General features: G+C 41.9%; 1 protein-coding gene across 4 annotated transcripts in view; it reads left to right on the top strand.

The window, feature by feature from the left end:
- Positions 1-1,280: 1,280 nt before the first annotated feature.
- Positions 1,281-20,998, top strand: part of CDCA7 (cell division cycle associated 7) — a 33,871-nt gene continuing 14,153 nt past the window's right edge. For 3 of the 4 annotated variants that reach the window (XM_007527213.3, XM_060177702.1, XM_007527212.3), the window contains exon 1: positions 19,093-19,247. In XM_007527213.3, coding sequence (XP_007527275.1) covers positions 19,227-19,247 — 21 coding nt within the window. In that variant the 5' untranslated portion in view covers positions 19,093-19,226. Of the gene's footprint in view, positions 1,427-19,092; positions 19,248-20,998 lie in introns of those variants that run through there. The other variant, XM_060177703.1, reaches the window with a different exon arrangement.

The raw sequence follows: 20,998 nt of genomic DNA, 5'->3' as shown, positions 1-20,998 counted from the left end.
TTAGCATTGTTATTATTATTGTTGGTGTTGGTGTTGGGTAGGACAGAGAGAAATGGAGAGAGGAGGGGAAGACAGAAGAAAAGAAAGATAGACACCTGCAGACCTGCTTCACCGCCTGTGAAGCGACTCCCCTGCAGGTGGGGATCTGGGGGCCTGAACCCAGATCCTTGTGCCAGTCCTTGCGCTTTGCGCCACCTTAACCCGCTGTGCTACCACCCAGCCCCCTTAAGGCAGTCTTTAGATATCGTTTTCTGTTTCCTTTCAAAATTTCTATTTAGAATCAGGGAGGCAGTATAATGGTTATGCAAAAAGACTTTTATGCCTGAGGCTCCAAGTTCTCATGTTTAATCCTGAAACAGTAAGCCAGAGTCGTGCAGTACTGTTTTTTTCTTTTTTAAAAGATACTGGGGAGACAGCATAATGGTTATACAAAAAAAAAAAAAATCAATACCTGAGATTCTGAGCTCTCAGTTTCAATGACCAGCATCACCATAAGCCAGAGTTTACAATGCTCTGGTCTCTCTTTCTCTCTGTATTTTTCTCATTAATATAAACAAACAAACAAACAACTTTAAAAAGAAGAAAAATGTCTAAGTAATATCATAGTTTAATTATTTTCTTGTATGATTACAAATTTGATAAGCATAATTTTAGTTGCTGCCACTATGACATTCTTTTTAATAGTTTTTTTTTTTTAAGATTTAATTTATTTATTAATGAGAAAGGAAGAGAGAGAAAGAACCAGACATCACTGTTATTGTGCTATGGGGAAACTGAACTCAAGACTTCTTGCTTGAGAGTCCAATGCTTTATTCACTGTGCCACATCCCAGACCACTGTTAACAGTTTTCTCATCAGAGATCTTGGACTCACTTTTTTTTCCAGTTATAAATTAAAAGAGGGGGTAGATAGCATAGTGGTTATGCAAAGAGACTGTCATTCCTGAAGCTCCAAAGTCTCAGGTTTAATGCTCCGCACCACCATAAACCAGAGCTGAGTAGTGCTCTGGTAAAAATTAAAAAATAAAGAAATAAAAATTAAAATTAGAAGAAAGAGAGTGTGGAGGTAAGTGTTAAGAACAGGCAAGTACCCAGAGGTCCTCAGACTTTTGTTTCCTCTGAGTAGTCTGGAAGGAGAGTTACAGACAGTCTGCGGGCCTCCCAGAGTGAAGCATTTAGCAGATCCGGGGCGGAGCCCAAGAGTAATTAGCATTTTAACTAGTCCCAGGACCTTGGCTAAGCTTTGGGTCAGAAGCACCCTTGGAGAACTCTTATCAAAACTGCTGAGGCCTAAAAACAGTTTTGACCAGGAGGAAAAAAATCAAGAATAGGGCAAACTGCGGAGGTATTTGTTAGGTGGAACCAAGTAGAGAAAATGCATCTTTCTGCTGACTAAAGTAGGAGGTATCTTCAGCCAGAAAGAGAAGGTAAGAGTGAGCCTTGTGACGAAAGGCTGAGTGGTTTGGGCATGTCCTGGTGGGGCTTATTGAAGGACCTGATTGGAGACCCTCTGGCTAACTATCAGTATTGAGAATCTAGCTTAATTAAACAAGGCAGAATGATACTTGCTTTCATTGTTGTAATCTTTTCTCATCTGCTCAGCAGCAGCCAGAGGTAGGGAGCGGACAGAATGCGAGGTGAACCAAGCCGAGGCTAGTGGTGTGAGAGAAGGAGAAGATTACAAGATCAAGAAATGGAAGCAGAAAGTTGATCAAGGGGCATCAGAGGGCATGGAAAGAAAGTGGATGGAAAGAAGTCAGGTTTGGGGAAAAAAAAAGTTTTTTTTTCAGCCATTGCTGGGGCTTCTCTGCTCTATACTGACTTTTTTTTTTTTTTAAGAGACAGAGACAGGGAGAGACACAAAATCTGTAGCTTCTACAGTGTGATGGTATCTCAGATTTGAACCTAGGTTGCCCCTGAGGCAAAGAGACATGCCTTCTTAGGTGAGCTGTCTTGTTGACTTGGGAAGGCAGGTTTTTTTTTTTTTTTTTTAATTTCTTTACTGGGGAATTAATGTTTTACATTCAATAGTAAATACAATAGTTTGTACATGCATAACATTTCTCAGTTTTCCACATAACAATACAACCCCCACTAGGTCCTCTGTCATCCTTTTTGGACCTGTACTTTTCCCCCACCCCACTCCAGAGTCTTTTACTTTGGTGCATTACACCAACTCCAGTTCAGGTTCTACTTGTGTTTTCTCTTCTGATCTTGTTTTTCAACTTCTGCCTGAGAGTAAGATCATCCCATATTCATCCTTGTGTTCCTGATTTATTTCACTTAACATGACTTTTTCAAGTTCCATCCAAGATCGGCTGAATTCGGTGAAGTCACCATTTTTAATAGCTGAGTAGTATTCCATTGTGTATATATACCACAACTTGCTTATCCACTCATCTGTTGTTGAACACCTGGGTTGCTTCCAGGTTTTGGCTATTACAAATTGTGCTGCCAAGAACATATATGTACACAGATCTTTTTGGATGGGTGTGTTGGGTTCCTTAGGATATATCCCCAGGAGAGGAATTGCGGGGTCATAGGGTTGGTCCATTTCTAGCCTTCTGGGAGTTCTCCAGACTGTTCTCCACAGAGGCTGGACCAATTGACATTCCCACCAGCAGTGCAGGAGGGTTCCTTCGACCCCCACAGCCTCTCCAGCATGAGGCAGGTTTTGATAAGACACAAAGCAGACCTTTTAGAAATTAGTGAGTGAGAGACATCAGCTTTAGGGACAGGAAACTGCCCTCTGGAGTAATGAAAGCAGACTTGATGGTTGTGTGAGTGGATCTCTTGGGAGGCATAAGAAGGGCTTGAAGATCATTAGAATCAGACTGATGGAGACTGAGAGTAAGTTGTTGGATGGATCATTTGCATGAGGACGATGGGCTGGTAGTGCTGGAATCTTGGAAGCTAGAAGTGGTAGGAATTTCAAAAGGCGTCGTAATAAATGAATGGATGAATTGAAAACCCTGAAGCAAAATAATTCACATACCATCTCATTCTCGGTGGATGGTGTGTGGGGAGCTAGAGGGTGGCATCTGCGGACCCAGGAATTGACCAGGCTGCTGTGATGAGAGGGGCACTGGATTATCATCACTCGGGTTATAGAGGAGCTAGTTCCCACGGTGAAGATTGAGAACTGCTTTGGCTACACAAGAAACCTAGATATTTCTGAGACAGGTTGATGGCGCCCGGAGAAAATGTCCACTCACTATTGTAACAATGAATTTGTTTCTATTAGGCTGTGGTGGGGTGGCTACTGTTACCTATTTCCCCTGAATCTTCCTCATTCTTTGTGCTCCAGGCAATCACTGCCCATCAGAGTGTGCTCCAAAGTGAATCTCCTTTATACTTAAGCTAGGAATCATGTATACAGAATCTCTGCTCTCTAGAACAGAGATTCTTAGTGACAACAGGAGAAGTCTCAAAAGAGGGCAAAATCCCTCCTACCCTCACCCTGCAGGACCTCCCTTTGTAATGAAAAAGCTCTTTATGGCAGGTATTATCCAGGATGAAAATTCTCAAAAATACAAATAAAGCACTTAAGACGAAAGAATTTCATTTGTTTATCTCCTGCTGATAGTTCTGGCTTACTTTCTGAAAAAAAAGGAATTAGCCTATGGCTCAATGTAAGAAATAATGGGAGAGAGTAGAAGAAGCCCTTGTGATGGGTCCTGGTATGCAGGGGAGCAGACCAAAGACTGGCTTTGCAAGTTCTACAGGAGCCAAGCTGGAAGGAGAGACTCACACTTTAAACTTTCACCTTACCTCTGGAATCATCAGTCTTTTTAAAGAGCCAGATACTTTTTTTTTTTTTTTTTGCCTCCAGGGTTATTGCTGGGCTCGGTGCCTGCACTAAGAATCCACCTCTCCTGGAGGCCATTTCCCCCGTTTTGTTGTCCTTGCTCTTTATCATTGTTGTTATTGATGTCGTTGTTGTTGGATAGGACTGAGAGAAATCGAGTAGAGGGGAAGAGAGAGAGAGGGAGAGAAAGACACCTGCAGACCTGCTTCACCGCTTGTGAAGCGACCCTCCTGCAGGTGGGGAGCCAGAGCCTCTAACTGGAAACCTTGCACCAGTACTTGGGCTTTGCGCCACGTGGGCTTAACCTCTGTGCCACCCGCCCAGCCCCCTGCAGAGACCTCTTTTTTTTTTTTTAAACTAGAGCACTGCTCAGCTCTGCTTTATGGCATTGTGGGGGATTGAACCTGGGACTTAAGAGCCTCAGGCATGAAAGTCTCTTTGCATAACCATTATGCTTTAACCCCACCTTTTTTAAAAAAAAGTATTTATTCCCTTTTGTTGCCTTTGTTGTTTTAGTTATCATTGGATAGGATAGAGAGAAATGGAGAGAGGAGGGGGAAGACAGAGAGGGGGAGAGAAAGACACCTGCAGACCTGCTTCACCTTTTGTGAAGCGACTCCCCCACAGGTGGGGAGCCGGGGCCTCGAACCAGCATCCTTACCTTTGCGCCACCTGCGCTTAACCCGCTGCGCTACAGCCCGACTTTCTCCGTGAAGGCTTTTTAAAGACTTGGCCCAAAATGGTATGAGGTGTGGAGGAACCAAGGAGAGAAAAAGTACATTGTTGGATGTGATCACCACATTTTTAGGGTGGGCAGACATGAACCTTGAATGGGAATCAGTAAGGTTGCTGGGAAAGAGGTCTCTATGGCAACCCAGGAGGTGTGACCAGCAGAATCTGACCTGCAAGCCATCAGTTAGAGAAAAATGCTCTGGTTATCTACTTTCTTCTCATTGCTGTATGTGTCATAAACGAATACATCAGTCATTGAAATATAAGGTTTTCTCTTTCCTTTTTTTTAAGTTTTTTTGAGATATTTATTTATTTATTTATTTTTGAGAGAGATGCAGAGAGAGACAGACACAGAAACACCAGAGCACTGCTCTCAGCTCTGGCTTATGGTGGTAGCTACTAAATTGGGACCTCAGAGTCTCAGACATGAGAATCTCTTTGCATAACTATTATGCTATCTACCCCCGCCCAATATAAGGTTTCCTAAGGAAATGTGATTCTTTCTATAACCAATCGTGGGGAGAGGGAAAAAAAAAATCATTTAAGTGGTAGAGTGGTGGTGGTGAAGTTTGAAGTAGTAATGGAACTGGCCAAGTCACTGGACAGGACAAAGACAACCAGTAAGTAACGGGGCTGGACTGGAATTCTTGAATTTTTATTCTATACCTGTCAGGGAGTGATTAGGAATTGTGAAGAGAGTTGTGTACTTTTTTGAAACACTTGCTGGGTGAAAAGAAGCTGGATAGACAGGTTGTTGGAAGTAAATCAGAGATTAGAAGATAATCTGGAGTCCCCTACACACCTTTTGTCTCTTTTGTGTTTTTACCCATCAGTTTTTTCTCAGAGAGGTGGTTATTATTATTTTTATTATTATTACCAGAACACTGGTCACCTGGCTTGTGGTGCCGGGGATTGAATTTGTGACTTTGGAGCCTCAGGCATGAGAGTCTCTTTGTATATTCATTATGTTATCTACCTCTGCCTTGAAAAGAGTCTTCAAAGGTCAGTTGTAGAGACATACATTCTTCCCAGAATGTGTGGTCTGATTCCTACTTTTTATAGGAAATGAAAATGACAAGAGTAGCCCTTAATGTAAAGAGAAGTGGATTTATAAAAATATGATTAGAACAGGGATGATGTAAGTACTTCAACCAGGAAACTACTGGTCAAACTGGCATTCTGGTTTCCTCATCTTTTTTTTAAAAAAATAATTTTATTTATTTATCAATGAATAGAGACAGAAATTGAGAGGGCAAAGAAGAGACAGACACAGCACTGCTCCTACTCCACTGCATTAGCCATGCGTGGTACTAAGTTGAGAGTCATGAATAAGACAGACACCTAACTCATCTAGAGCTTATATTTCAGGTGGGGTATATGTGTGTGTGCAAGTGTTTTATTTATGTGTTGGGAGCAGTGGGTGGCACAGATCACAGATGAATAATTTAAGATTCTGTGAAAATGCAAGATTCTGAGAGACATGGCAATAGGTAAGGACCTCTCAAGCATGAGGTCCTGAATTTGAGTTCTGGATATTGTATGTACTAGAGTGATATTTTGATTCTCTCACTCAAGTAGATCTTGTAAAATCAAATAAAGCCTGGTAGATAGCACTGTGGATAAAATGAGGCCCCAAGTACGGTCCTCCAGCATTGCATAGGCCAGTGTGGTTCTCTGGTTTTCTCTCTGCTCTCCTCTCTCAAACAAATCTTTTCAATATAAATAATAATAATAAAAAAATTCAGAGAGGAGTCTTGAAGAGTATTAGGGTGAAGGAGAAGTTCTTAGTGGGTAGAGTGCAGTATTTGCATGTCTGCTGTCCCAGGTTCAATCCCACATGCCACATATACTAGTAACTCTGCCTTTTCTAGTAAATGTACTTTTATTATCATCCAATGGCCAGAGAAATGACTCAGCAAATAATAGTGCAGGATTTACATACTTGAGGCCCAAGTTTTCATATCCAGAACAGTGCTCTAGTCTTTTCTGTAAAACAAAATTTAACCATCAAGTAAAAATAATCATTCATTTCATTTCAAAATGTTTTATTTTTTCTGTTGTGATTTTTTTTTTTTTTTTGGATTTTTGACAAATTGTTTTTATGAGAGGGGGCAAGACCAAAACACAGCTCCTATCTGGCAATTCTGGTGCTTGGAATTAAACCTGAGACCTTTTGGAAGCCCAGACATGTAACTACGGTGCCCTAACACAGGGCATGACCCCAGTGCTCTTGAATTCTTTTGACATGTACAATGTAATTGGAGGCTTTTCTAGATGCTGTAATACTGGTTTCTAATTTAATTCTCTTGTGGCCAGGGATATATTATGAACTATTGCAATTTAATGAGATTTATTTCACAGCCTAGAAAAAGGTGGATCTTAATAAATAGTCCATATGCCTGTGAAAAGGACGTGTATTCCACTATACTACTCTGCTGAATGAACAGTTTTGTGGCTGGATGAAATATTTTATAAATCAATTAAATGATTAGTGAAATTGCTTATTGGTGTTTTTCAAACCCAGCTTTTTATTACCTAATGTGTGTTTTTTTTAAGACATGACAATACCTATAATCTATTTTTTGATGATTTCCTGCACCAGGAAATTAATTAATGTCCCTGCCTTTTAAAAAAATTTCTTTATTGGGAGATTAATGTTTTATATGTGACAGTAAATACAATAGTTTGTACATGCATAACATTTCTCAGTTTTCCACATAACAATACAACCCCCATTAGGTCCTCTGTCATCCTTTTTGGACCTGAGCACTAAGTAGTGTCCATCCCTTTCTTTTTAATTTTATTTATTTTAAAGTCTATTGTGTCAGATATGAGAATAGCTGTTCCTGACCCTTTTTATGGGCCATTGGCTTGTATGATAGTTTTCCATCCTTTCACTTTGAGTCTGTGTTTGTCTTGTTGAGTTAGGTGGGTTTCCTGTAGACAGCATATTGTTGGGTTGTGTTTCCTGATCCATCTAATTCTACAGAATTATAATTCTGTTTCAATTAGCAACACCTTTATTATTATTTTTTTTAGTATTTGGTTGTTGTTGGATAAGGACAGAGTAATCAAGAGGGACAGAGGAAACAGAGAAGGAGAGAGAGAGAAACACCTGTAGTACTACTTGACTACTCGTGAAGCTTTCCTCCTGAAGATGGGGACCAGGAGCTTAAACACAGGTCCTTGCACATTCACAAACTCAATTTCTGTTTCTCCCTTCAAATTTAATCAGGCTTGTTACTTTGTTTATTTTTGTTTTAGCTTATGTAATACATGGAATCAAGCTCATGGTCTCACACATTCAAGATACGTGCTCTGCCATGAGCTACATCCCTGGCCACATCAGATTTTCCTTCTTTGCTTCCTTCCTTTCTTTTTTCTAGTTATTTACTTATTATTGGATAGAGACAGAGAAGTTGAGAGAGGGAGGGAGATAGAGAAAGAATGAAACAGAAAGACACCTGCGGCCCTGTTTCATCCCTCATGAAGCTTTCCCCCTGCAGGTGAGGACTAGGGGCTTGAGCATAGGTTCTTGCACACTGTTCTGTTTCACTTTACCAGGTGTAACACCACTTGGCCCCCTCCCCACCTGCAGGGGGTCGATTCACAGGCAGTGAAGCAGGTCTGCTGGTGTCTATCTTTCTCTCCTGCTCTGCCTTCCCCATGTCTCTCCATTTTTTTCTGTCCTATCTAACAACGATGACATCAATAACAACAACAATAATAAATACAACAATAAAAACAAGGGCAACAAAATGGAATAAATACATAAATATATTTTTAAAATTCTGCTCTAAGGTGAACTCTAGATATTTCAGAGATTCCTGCTCACAGACAGCAGAGGGGTTGGATTGCCACAGCAATCACCCATAAATCTGAATGTTTGGCTGCTGCCCTATGGGTCTGGGATTTGTGTGTGGGGTAACTGGAATAAACTCAGTATCTTAAGGTATCAAAAGAATGTACCTGACATTATGACATTTGAATAATGATTGTTGTAAGCACCCTTGTCCTGATGTTTTCACCCTTAGAAATGTAGTCGGGGGTGGGTGGGTGGTGGCACTCCTGGTGGAGCACACATTACAATTCACAAGGACCTGGGTTCAAGCACCTGGTTCCCACCTGTAGGGGGGAAAGCTTTGGGAGTGGTGAAGCAAGGCTGCAGGTGTCTCTTTGTCTTTCTCCTTTCTCTATTCCCCCCTTCCCTTTCAATTTCTGGCTGTCTCTATCCAAATAAATAAATAAATAAAGATAATAAAAAATTAAAATAAAATCATTTTATAAAAAAAGAAAATAAATGTATTCTAACTTTGTCTATGTAATAGATAACCACCTTTAGTTTTGTCTAAATAATATTATGAGGTTTTACAGATGAATACTCCTTGAAGTTTGGGGTGGGCAGGACCCACACTTGACACTGTCCTAGCTGGGGATATCATGTGTGTGTTCCCACCTGACCTCTTCTGATCAATTGTATGACGACTGGCTGTGGTTACTTTCTACCCTGAGATACATCTCAGGGACCTGGCAACTGGCTAAGTTTCTCCACCCATTTATTTCTTATACTCTTTCCCATATCAACAGCAGAAGTTCTCTTTTAATCCTTTAAAAAAGCTTCCTAATTATATCTGGAAGAAATCGCAGATTGATGATAGCATAGTGTATGGACCACAAGACACTATGTACAAAAGAAAATAGGTTACAGACTTTGAAATCAAATACCTAATTAAAATGAATAATCATGTCACATTTTATTAAAGGCTAATTGTACTATTTTTATGATTATGTGATTATGATTTTTAGGCTTTATACTAGATTTTAAAAATGTGAGATGAAGACTTAAATTAGGAAAATACCGTTCAGTGACATACTTCTCTGACCATGAGACAGTAGTGAACAGCAGTCTAGAGTGAGGATGAGAAGGCTGGGAAATACAGATTGTAGAATTCGAAGGCGTGAGACCTTCATTCCAGTGGTGCCATTGTTAGGATCAGGTTGTATAACTTTAATGTAAAGGTTGTAGAGAGTTCTAAGACGTTCGTTCTTCTACCTTCGGTCCGTTGAGATGTTTTTTATCTTTCTAGATTGTTACATTTTTTTCCCCTAAGAAGCAGTATAGCATGTTCAATTCCACTTCTGATTTATGTTTTTTACTTGATATTTGCTTTCTATTTCCAACCATTGTGAAGGTAGCTTTAAAATACCTCTATAACTTCATTTGTTTGAGTGTCTCTGAATCTTCTTCAATTTCAGAAATATCTATTGTTACCTTTCTTTTTTTTTCTCTCCCCCGCCCACATTGATCTTGATCCTGAGGAGAGTCATAAAATTTTTCTTTTAACTCATCTGACTCTAGTCCTGTATCAGGTCAATGTCACCTGAAAAGTAACACTTTTGATATCTGAAGAATATAAAGAAAATAAGCCCCCAGGGAGACAGAATTGACTAGAGATTAGAGAAAGGGGCTGTCAGGATGATAATCCAATTTAGGCAGTTCTTCTTTTCCCAAACTCTCTGCTTCCAGTCCCTTCTACATTGGCTTTTCAAGGGTTGGTATGACAACCTTGTGATAATACTTATTTATAAAACAAAGGCACACCTTAACTTTCTTATGTAACTAAGTTTTAGCCACTCTACTGTGGAGTAGCTGCTGCTCTGATCCATTTTGAGGAATGGAGCTGAGGCATCATAGTCTTACTAGCTTTCCTGCCTGATAATATGCTAAAGTTAAACTAGACTGAGACACACATTTGGAATACTTAACAAATAGTTTTCAGAGAAATCAGTAGCTGTTTCATTGTATTCTCCTGCATATGATTTTTTTCCCCCTGTTGCTTTAACGTTCTTTTTGTTTGTTTGTTTTTGTTCTCATAAAATTTACTAAAGAAATCACATATGTTGGAAGTCGGGCAGTAGGGCAGCGGGTTAAGCGCAGGTGATGCAAAGCACAAGGACCGGCTTTAAGGATCCGGGTTCGAGCCCTTGGCTCCCCAACTGCAGGGGAGTCGCTTCACGAGCGGTGAAGCAGGTCTGCAGGTGTCTGTCTGTCTTTCTCTCCCCCTCTCTGTCTTCCCTTCCTCACTCCATTTCTCTCTGTCCTATCCAACAACAACGACATCAATAACAATAAGAATAATAACTACAACAATAAAAAACAACAAAAACAAAAAAAAAACAAGGGCAACAAAAGGAAATAAATATTTTTTAAAAATCACATATTTTTAAAATAATTATTTATCATGCTTGGGGTTCACTAAGCTTCTCAAATCAATAAATTTGGGGGAACGCAGCTACTTTACACGAGCTCCCTCTGTTTTCTGCTCTCCTTCTTGAGCTTTCAATTCCTCATGTGTCAGAATCATTTCCATTGTCCCACAGGTAGCTGCATTCCTTTATTTAAAAAAATTTTTTATTTATAAAAAGGAAACACTGACAAAACCATAGGATAAGAGGGGTACAACTCCACACAGTTCCCACTACCAGAACTCTCCCATCCCCTCCCCTGATAGCTTTCCTATTCTTTAACCCTCTGGGAGTATGGACCCAGGGTCATTGTAGGATGCAGAAGGTGGAAGGTCTGGCTTCTGTAATTGCTTCCCCAATGAACATGGGCGTTGACAGGTCGATCCATACTCCCCACCTGTAGGGGGGTTACTTCACAGGCGGTTAAGCAGGTCTGCAGGTGTCTACCTTTCTCTCCCCCTCTCTGTATCCCCTCCTCTCTCGATTTCTCTCTGTCCTATCCAATGACAGCAACAACAAGAATGACAATAATAATCACAACAAGGGCAACAAAAGGGGAAAAATGGTCTCTAGGAGCAGTGGATTCATGGTGCAGGCACCGAGCCCTGGCAATAACCCTGGAGGCAAAACACACACACACACACACACACACACACACACACACACACTGGAATACTATGTAGCTGTTAAAAATGGTAGAGTCATCTCCTTTACTTCATCTTGGATGGAACTCGAAGACATCCTATTAATGTGAGATAAGCAAAAAGAGATAGATGAATCCTAAATGATCTCATTTGTAAGCAGGTCTTAATAAACAGGGGTAGGGAGGGAGATCACAAAGTGAACCATGGGCTGGGCACGGTGTATTACACCAAAAGAAGGAACTCTGGGGAGGGCAGAAGAGAACTCTGGGGGTATCGTGCGTACTGAAATCGTACTCATGATGACTGCACTGTAAAGCAGGAACCTCCCCCAGCAAATGTATATATTATGGATCCGTGACACGTGTGTTAAATGCTCAATATGCACTGACTGGAGCAAGGTAGCATTATCATGTGGTGTCAACTGAGCCTGTGTATTCAGATGCTGTCTGGTTTAATGGTAAAGAGGCTGAGTTCTGTCTTGAGTTGAAATAATGGGCTATTTACTACCTGCTTCATGGACTAATCTCCTATGTAGACTTTTCAGTGTCTTGTCTAGCAAATGAAGATAATGGCCCATGTCTACCTCACAGGGTTGGTATTAGTACATCTCTGACATCAGAACATTTAAGCTATTATTACTAAAACTGACAAGCACATAACATTCCGTTCGATGGTTGCAAAGCTGCCTTCAACTAATGATTCAAATATCATTTTCTAGTCATAAGCTCACATTCCTTTTCTTAGATTGCTCTTTAAAGATCACACCACCCGGGGCAGTATTAAAGGTTTCTCACCTCACAGTGTACTACCAATGTCTACCTCCTCCATTGTTCTGCTACTTATCCCTTCTTGCTGTTCTACAATTTTTGGAATAAGTGGTACTTTAACCACCACCAACACTGCTGCATTACTAATTAAGTACTCAGTATTTAAGTACTTATTAAAATATTTAATAAGTGTGAAAGTATTGAGTGTATAAGTACATACTAATTGAACAGCAACATTTAAATCCTTTTCTAAAAGTATAGCAATGAGCTCAGTTTACTTGAGCCTTAGCCCAAGAAAACACCCCGTCTCCTGTTTTCTGCCCTATATTAATGTACACTAAGAAGTGCCGGCCACATAGCAGATACTTTCTGACACAGCGAGTATACTGATGCGAGAGATCTAGAACTATATATCAGATAGTTGCCAGAGGGGAGGTGATCAACTAAAAGTAAATCTCAAGTAAAAACAAACAAAAATCTTGCCATGTACAAGCTTATTTTAATAACATGAGGGAGAATCAGAGCAGTACTCTGGCATATGTGATGCCCAGGATTGGTTCAAACTGAAAACTTCATGCTTTTAAGTCCATAGCTCTAGCAACTGTGTCATCTTCTGGCCCATTTCAAATACACATTAAGATATATAAATAAGTAAAATAAAATGGGACTATGGAGATAGCCCAGGACTCATGCCTGAGGTCCCAGGTGTCTCATGTACCAGAGTGGTGCTTCATTCTCTCTCCCCCTGTCCCTCTCTCTACCTATCTAATGTGGAAGAAATTAAAAAATAAATAAGTTATGGACAGAAAACAAGAGAAGTTGTGAGTTAGGTTACAGTTACCCAGCTTCCACATTGTTGGAACTGGCTAACTCTGTAATTAAAGTTTGGCTTTGTCTCATCCATTGTTTGATGAATTGCCTTAACACTTACAGTTGAGAATCTCATAATGGACAAAGGTCGTCCATGAAAAGACAAAAATTGCCTCTTGAAAAAATAACCAGATTTGCATTCATGTGTCTCTATTTTTTCCTCCTCTAATCAGCTATCAGATACCAGTAAACAGACCTACTTAACAGCAGTGTTGACATAAGATCCAAAGCAAACATAGCAATATGGGTTGGAGAGGTAGGATCTGAATCAGGGTGGTTAATGGTCAGGCCCTCCCACAGACCACAGAGTGGCTTCTGACAATGGAGGGGTAACTAGGGCTTGTTGATTTCTTGTCTTTGTGCGTCCTGAAAGCTGGGCGTAAATCTATATAATTAAGGGGTTGTTTAAAATCAAGATTTCTGCCCTGACTGAATGCAACTTGTCTGTATGCACTAATACAGCAAAAACTTCCAGTCCTTTGTCTTCAGGTGTGCATGATCTAAGACTGAAAGTCTCTGGTTTACTGAGCTGCTAAGCTTCAGGTTACACAGTTTGAGAGGAGGAAGCATGTGGGGGGAGTAAGAGCAGGGCATCTATTGTGCTTTTAGCTTTGCTTTGCAAATGTACTTAAAAATGATACTGCTCACTAGTTACATTCTTTGTCCTAAAGCCAATCATCTTGAGTTGAAGTTTGACTGGTGCTAGTGCAAAGTGTCCAAAACCTCAGGGTCAAGTTTCACAGTTAATAATAGGAAGTGACATTCGTTGTGCAAAGTGGATAAAAGCTACAGGGCACTGCACCAAAGTAACAGACTCTGGGGTGGGCGCGGGGGAGAGTACAGGTCCTGGAAAAGGATGACAGAGGACCTAGTGGAAGTTGTATTGTTATGTGGAAAACTGAGAAATGTTATGCATGTACAAACTATTGTATTTACTGTCAAATGTAAAACATTAGTCCCCCAATAAAGGAAATTCTTTTTTATTTTTTTATTAAAAAAAAAGCTACAGGGCAATAAACAACAATACACAACAAAATAACTTATGGAATGCAAAACTTTTTTTTTTTTTTAACTAGAACACTGCTCAGCTCTGGGTAATGGTGGTGCTGGGGATCGAACTGGGGACTTAGGAGCCTCAGGCATGAGAATCTCTTTGCATAACCATTATGCTATCTACCCCATGTGAATGCAAAAGTCTTTAACTTGAGACCCAGTCTTCTAGAATATTTTGTAGATGAAAAATTCCAATTACAGCCATTCTAATTAGTGGTATTGACTGCGAGCATCTAGACCGTGCTTATGAAGTGTCATTACTGTTATCTGTATTTCCATGTGTTGACCACTGTTTTAACGCTTAATGCAAAAGAGAGAGGGACACTTTATTACTAAAGAGTTTGTAATTAAAACATCTCTATTAGAGATGCTATTCAGAGTCAGGTCTGGGGATTTCTGATTTCTCTGAATGACTAAACTACTCACAGTTCATGTAGGTAGGTTATTTGCACAGAAGAATACATAATTGTCCTTCCAAAAAGAAGACATCTAGTTAATTTATAACACTCTCACTTAACGACAAGAGGTTGGTTTCAAATAGACTTAGTTAATTGACAAAGGAGACTTAGTTAATTGATAAACAAGAAACACCGCTTTTAATTTCAAAGCAGTCTCTTGATTTTACTCAGCTAGTCAGACCCATCTGTTGTTGGAAAGATTATTTAAATCTCTTATCCTAAAAGTACCCCTATAGACATGAGGGTATAGCAGGACATTATCTCCTGTTACTGCTTCTAATAACTCGTAATAGGGATATGCTCGTGATAGGGATATGCTCCAGTCTTTGCTTATTGCCACAGAGTTTCACAAGGCAAAAGCCATTGGTTTGTTGACTTTAGTAGCCTGATTGGGCATCCTGTAAGGGCAGAAAAGATATTTTCCAGTAGAGCAAACTAATGAACCTACCTTTCTTCTTTCTTTTTTTCTTTCTTCCACTCTCTGCTTTTTGGTTCATACATGCTATTCATTTTATCTTCCATTCAAAATGAGCCACTTTACCATTACATGATTAACACAGTATAGTGAAACTTTAAAAAAAAAATTTATTTATTCTGTTTTGTTGCCCTTGTTTTAGTGTTGTAGTTATTATTGTTGTTGTTGTTGATGTCATCGTTGCATAGGACAGAGAGAAATGGAGAGAGATGGGGAAGACTGAGAGGGGGAGAGAAAGGTAGACACTTGTAGACCATCACTGCTTGGGAAGCGACTCCCCTGCAGGCGGGGAGCCGGGGGGGCTTGAACCGGCATCCTTAGGCCGGTCCTAGCGCTTTGCAACCACCTGCACTTAACCCGCTGCACCAACTGCAGGGGAGTTGCAGGGGAGAGGGGGAGAGAAAGACAGACACCTGCAGACCTGCTTCACCGCCTGTGAAGCGACTCCCCTGCTGGTGGGGAGCTGGAGGCTCCAACTGGGATCCTTATGCCGGTCCTTGTGCTTTGCGCCACCTGTGCTTAACCCATTGCGCTACCACCCGACTTCTAGATTCTAACTTTTATGTAATAACTAAGCTTGTAAGACAAAATTGCATTCTCATTTTTTTGAATTTGTAAAAGAAGTGCATATATATAGAGAGATGTATGTAATAGACGTTTAAAAAGTAATTCTTTTAAATTAGAAAATGTTTCAGATATGGCCAGGACGTCTCCATATACTCGCCTCCAGCAGCTCCCTAGCTCTCTCCACTTCAGGACACTGGGCTGCTTTGTCCACTGCTTTTCTTCTCTTCCCAGGACTTCCTTCTTTCCTTCCTTTCTTCAGGTTCCTAATTAGAGTCTTTCCTGCTTCTCTTGTCTAAATTAATACCGCTTTGATCTCTTATCCCTTTATCTGACTTGATTTTTCTTTTTTAAAAAAATTATTTAAAAAAACTTTTAAATGATCTTTTTATTTATTTATATATTGGATAGAGATAGCCAGATATTGAGAAGGATGGGGGGGATAGGGAGGGAGACAGAGAGACATCTGCAGCCCTGTTTCACCACTTGCAAAGCATCCCCCCTGCAGGTGGGGACTGGGGGCTTGAACCTAGGGTCTTGTGCACTGTAACATGTGTGCACTGTAGCAGACGAGCCGCCACCCAGCCCTGGCTTTATTTTTCTTTTCAGAAGTTCACTAGATTTTTAAAAAATTTTGGTTTATCTCCATTTCTCTCCTGGGACATAAACTTCTGAGCTTATGTGTACCAAGTATATTGAGAATAGTGCTGATGACACAGCCATTTGGCAATCCTTGACTGAATGAATCAATGAGCATCAATTCCACAACTTGTTTGATTTGATTTGATTTCATAACAGGGGAAGAAGAAGAGAGAGTGGGGGATGGAGTGGGGAGGGGAGAGAGGGGGAGGACAAGAACCAGAGCATCTCTGACAGAAGCAACACTGGGAACCAAACCAAACCTCATGCTCAAGAGGCTAGCACTTTATCCACTGTGCCACCTCCTGGGTTGCAGTACAACAAGTTTTACACCAGGACTGGGGAACGGATAAGCCCTTGAGTCATTTGGTCTAATCCCGGTAAGGCAATGGGACCTTTTTTTCATAGCAACAGTAAGTGTTGTGTCTTGTTTTGTTTAGAGAGGGACAGAGAAGTAGAGGTCATAGCACTGAAGCTTCTGTCAATGCAGTGGAAAGCCATGTTTGAGCTTGGGTCATGCACATTGCAAAGCAGTGCACTACCCAAGTGAGCTATTTTGTTGGCCTTAACTGCTAATTGTTAAGTTTATTATTATTATTATTTTTTTAAACCAGACACTGCCCAGCTCTGGCTTATGGTAGTGTAGGGATTGAACCTGGTACTTTGGAGCCTCAGGCATGAGAGCCTCTTTACATAACTATTATGCTGTCTTCCCCCATCCGAGCTGATTGATTTTGTGTAGGTTGGAAATTATGTTATATCTATTTCCAAATGATCCTTGACAGAGGGAAGCTTCTCCATCCTACTTTATGTGCATTCTCCAAGATATCTACTTTGAAAACTTTATTTGATGGCGAAGCACATGATTAAAGATTTTTATTTTAAACAAAAGTAAACTGGCCCAGGGAGATATAGCAGTGTTAAGTGCACTAAACTTTCAAGAAACTGGCACCACAATAAGATAGAATTGAGCTGTGCTCTGGTCTCATGAAAGTAAATAAGTCATAAGGCTGCTGGATAGGTGGCTTAATCTGTAGAGCCTGGAACATTCATGCTTGAAGTTCTAGGTTTGATTCCTGATGCATTTGCTGGAGTGAGTGGTACTCTGGCTTCTCTCTCTCTCTCTCTCTCTCTCTGTCTCTTTTGTAATAAGTATAATAAATAGTAAAAAAAAAAAACAAATATTTTTTTTTAGAATTAAAAAAAAATTATCTTTATTTATTTGATAGAGGCAGCCAGAGCCAAACTGAGAGGAAAGGGGGTGACGGAGAGGGAGGGAGACAGACACCTGCAGCATTGCTTCACCACTTGTGAAGCTTTCGCCCTATTGGTGGGGACCAGTGGCTCAAACCTGGGTCCTTGCACACTGTAACGTGTGCTTAACCAGGTGTGCCACCACCTGGCCCCCCCCAAATAAATCCTTAAAAATAAAAATCACAATTTCCCAGCAAGTAAGTAAACCAAAGCCTTTCCGAGTGCCCCCAGGAGAATCAAGAACTCTCAGGCAAAATGACTTAATCTTCCCCTGTTTGGTGCATTTCACAAGCACACAGTCCCCCTTTTCAGTGCCAAAAGATCGTGTTCCCAAGAATAATAGGAGTTTCTTTATCGTTTGTGTAGTTACTCAGCAAATATTTGTTGAAAATTCCTTTAGGACCTCACTACATGGAACAGCAGGCTCTGGTACTTAATTTGGAGACAGTGAATTATTTCTGTGTCAGGCATGGGCACAGTGACTAGGCAGGCATGCTTAAGTAAAGCTCTTCCAACATGCTAGCCCCCTGCAACAATATCTGCTCAGTTTTTGCCTCCAGTACAACCAGAGAGCACGGCAGTACTGTTTTGTGCATGGTCTCTTCCTGCAAGGAAACTTTTTTGAGAGAAGTTTGGAAGTGGTTGAAAATGTGTTTCCTCTCAAGGACTTCAGTGTATGATTTATAATTATGCCCTTTTAGAACAACCCATTTTACTTTTTCTTCTAAATGTACTATTTTTTCCTGTTCTCTACACAGAACTAAAGCTCCAACCACCTTTAGTCGTAGTGACAGGTTTGATATAAAGGACTATGAGATCTTTTCATGTTCATTCTGATTTGTTATTCGTGGGGGGAGAGATAAAAAATTGACAAGTCATAGTAATAGTCTTTAACTTCCATCCTTCTCAGATTTTTTAAAATTCTTTATTATCTCCTAGATAAGGTTTAACTAACAAAGACATCCTAACTCAAAACCCATAAATCTTGGGTGAAATACTTTGTTTCCCGTGCTCACCGGAAAGAAAGACCAGGATTAAACCCATTTTATTACTGGAGATAATGGTGTGGATATAGGAATAGAGGTGCTCTATCTTGGAGCTAAGGATTTACTAGTAAAGGGTGGAGTTGATGCTACATAAATGCTTTTAATACTGTAAACCACAAGAAAAACCACAGTGTAAATAAAGAGCGGATAGCTGGAGTCCAGCAAGTTCTCATTTCCACTCGCCTTCGCCTCGGCCCCCCAGCCCCCAGCCCCCAGCCCCCAGCATCTCCAGGCTTCCTCTCCCAGCCACACAATTCATGCAAATCTGTTGGCTAACCCTGGGGCAACATGAACCATTTTCGCGCCACTCTCTCAGGACGGCTCAGCAACATAAAGAGGATGGTCCCGGGCAGCCGCAAGCGCCACGTTTCCAAAGTCAGTTTTACAAAACACTAAGGCAAGCCCTTGAGCTGAGGATACCTGGGGCACTGTATTTTTTTTCCTCTCGGGATGAACGAGTCTTGTTCCCCTCTGAACATCACTACAGCTTGCAGGACCTACGCCCCAACGCGGGAAAGGCAGCCCGAGCTCCGCCCCTTGGGGGCCGGGGTGTGTACCCCGCCCGTCGGCCACCCCGCACCCGCAGCGCCGCAACCTCTGCGAGCTGTGGGCCTGCGGCTGCTGCTCTGCTCTCCTTGCTCCAAGCACTGACCCGGGCGCCCTCAGCTGCCATGGACGCCCGCCGCGTGCCGGTGAGGGCTGGGCGGGTGCGCCCAAGGGGCGGGCTCGGTGGGTGCTGGGTGCTGGGTGCTGGCTGACTCCCTCCAACTCCACCAAAGGAGTTCGGCTTATCAACTGGTGGCCCTCCTGGGCGGCGCCCATTTAAGCAAGTCCCAGATTTTATGCATAGGGGACCCTGGCGGCGCTGGCGGGGCAGTTGGGAGGCTTGATACATTTGCAGGGTGCTTAGGAGTGCGGCCACGTGGGCTGGGGGCGCTGCACGTGCTCTGCGGCCAGGACAGCGGCGGTGGCTCCCCATTGTGTCCACCGCCTGAGCCGGGTCCGAGGAGCTTTGGCCAGGGCTCTTTCCTCACCCGAGCGAGCACCCCAGGGGCGGGTGGGTGGCTCATCCCTGCAGTGCTGGCGAGCGCCCCGAGGTCCATAAGGTGCACTTGGCTCCACTAGTGCTCTAGTCATGCCAGTACCACTGGGGTCGGTCGGCTGAAGTTAAAGGCATTGCAGAGGGGTCTCCTTAGAACTTAACGTTGCTCACAGTGGGTGGCGGGAAGGGAGGCTTTAGTTCTTAGCGGGCAGCAAGTGCAGTTGATGGATTTGATGGTCCCAGCTATTTGCTAGCTGACCATTTGTTCATTTCCCAGCCCCAAAGTGACTCACTGCTGCTGGATGAAGCCCTAAATGGAACTTAACTTGTTGTTTATTTTTTTCCCCCATAACTTTTTATTCTAATGGGAACTGGAATGAAGGGTTTGCCCGGGGCGAGGCTAGAAGAGTGGGGGATGGGTGGAAAGGAGGAGAGATTTAAAGTAAATATCTGGGGCCAAGGGCCCTCTGGGGAGGCCGGGCTTCTCTGGGGAGGGGTGTTGGGGGGCGTGGTTTCAGAGTCGCTTCTCCCTGGCAGATAAGGGTCTGGACTTAAAGGAAAAAAATACAGTCCCATGTAGCTGCACTCTGAAGTTCCTGGGTTCTGACTGGAGCCCTCTTTTGATTTGTTTAATTCATTTCACTTCTCTGAGCCTCAGTTCTTTCCTTTGTTAAGTAGGAGTAGGATGACCCCTTTGCTGCAAGGAAATAAATATAACATGGAGGCATATCGAATGCCTGGCACAGAAAAAAGCACTAAATGGCTTATCTCTTGCCTGCCGGAAAAGTTCATCTCATCCGTAAATATTTGCTTTAAAAATCTTAACCAGATTTTTAAGGGTGGCACACCTGGTTAAGCATTCACACCAGAGTGTGCAAGGACCCAGGTTCAAGCTCGTGGTCCCCCCCTGCAAGCTTCAGGAGTGGTGCAGCTGTGCTGCAGATGTCTCTTTGTTTCTCTCCCTCTATATCTCCCTCTCCCCTTTCAGTTTCTCCCTGTCTCTATCCAATATCAATCAATAAAAATATGTTTTAAAATGTCTGTTCGATAGAGGTAGAGAGGAGTGAAAGAGACCATAGCACTTAAGTCTCCAATGCTATGGGGGCCAGGCTCAAACCTAGGTGGTGTGCATGCAAAAAAAAAAAAAAAAAAAAAAAGAAGAGCACACTATTCAAGTCAGCTGTTTCCCTGGCTGACCCTCCCCCTCCCCTTGTCTTTTCCTCCAAACCTGTGCTTATCCAGTAACAAATGGTTAGCATGTGCTGGCTTGTTAAACCGAGACTGCAGTATCCTGACGACTTCTAGTAGACTGCTTTCCTCCAGGCTGTTTTGGGCCTCTGCAAGTGTTATCAATGATTGGATGCTGATAGCTCCTGTTTTACCGTTTCATGGTTTTCCCTA

This window comes from Erinaceus europaeus, chromosome 18, assembly GCF_950295315.1.
Source record: "Erinaceus europaeus chromosome 18, mEriEur2.1, whole genome shotgun sequence".
Taxonomy (NCBI): Eukaryota; Metazoa; Chordata; class Mammalia; order Eulipotyphla; family Erinaceidae; genus Erinaceus; species Erinaceus europaeus.
The sequence above is the reverse complement of the archived record's forward strand: the minus strand, read 5'-3'. Positions and strand labels throughout refer to the sequence as shown.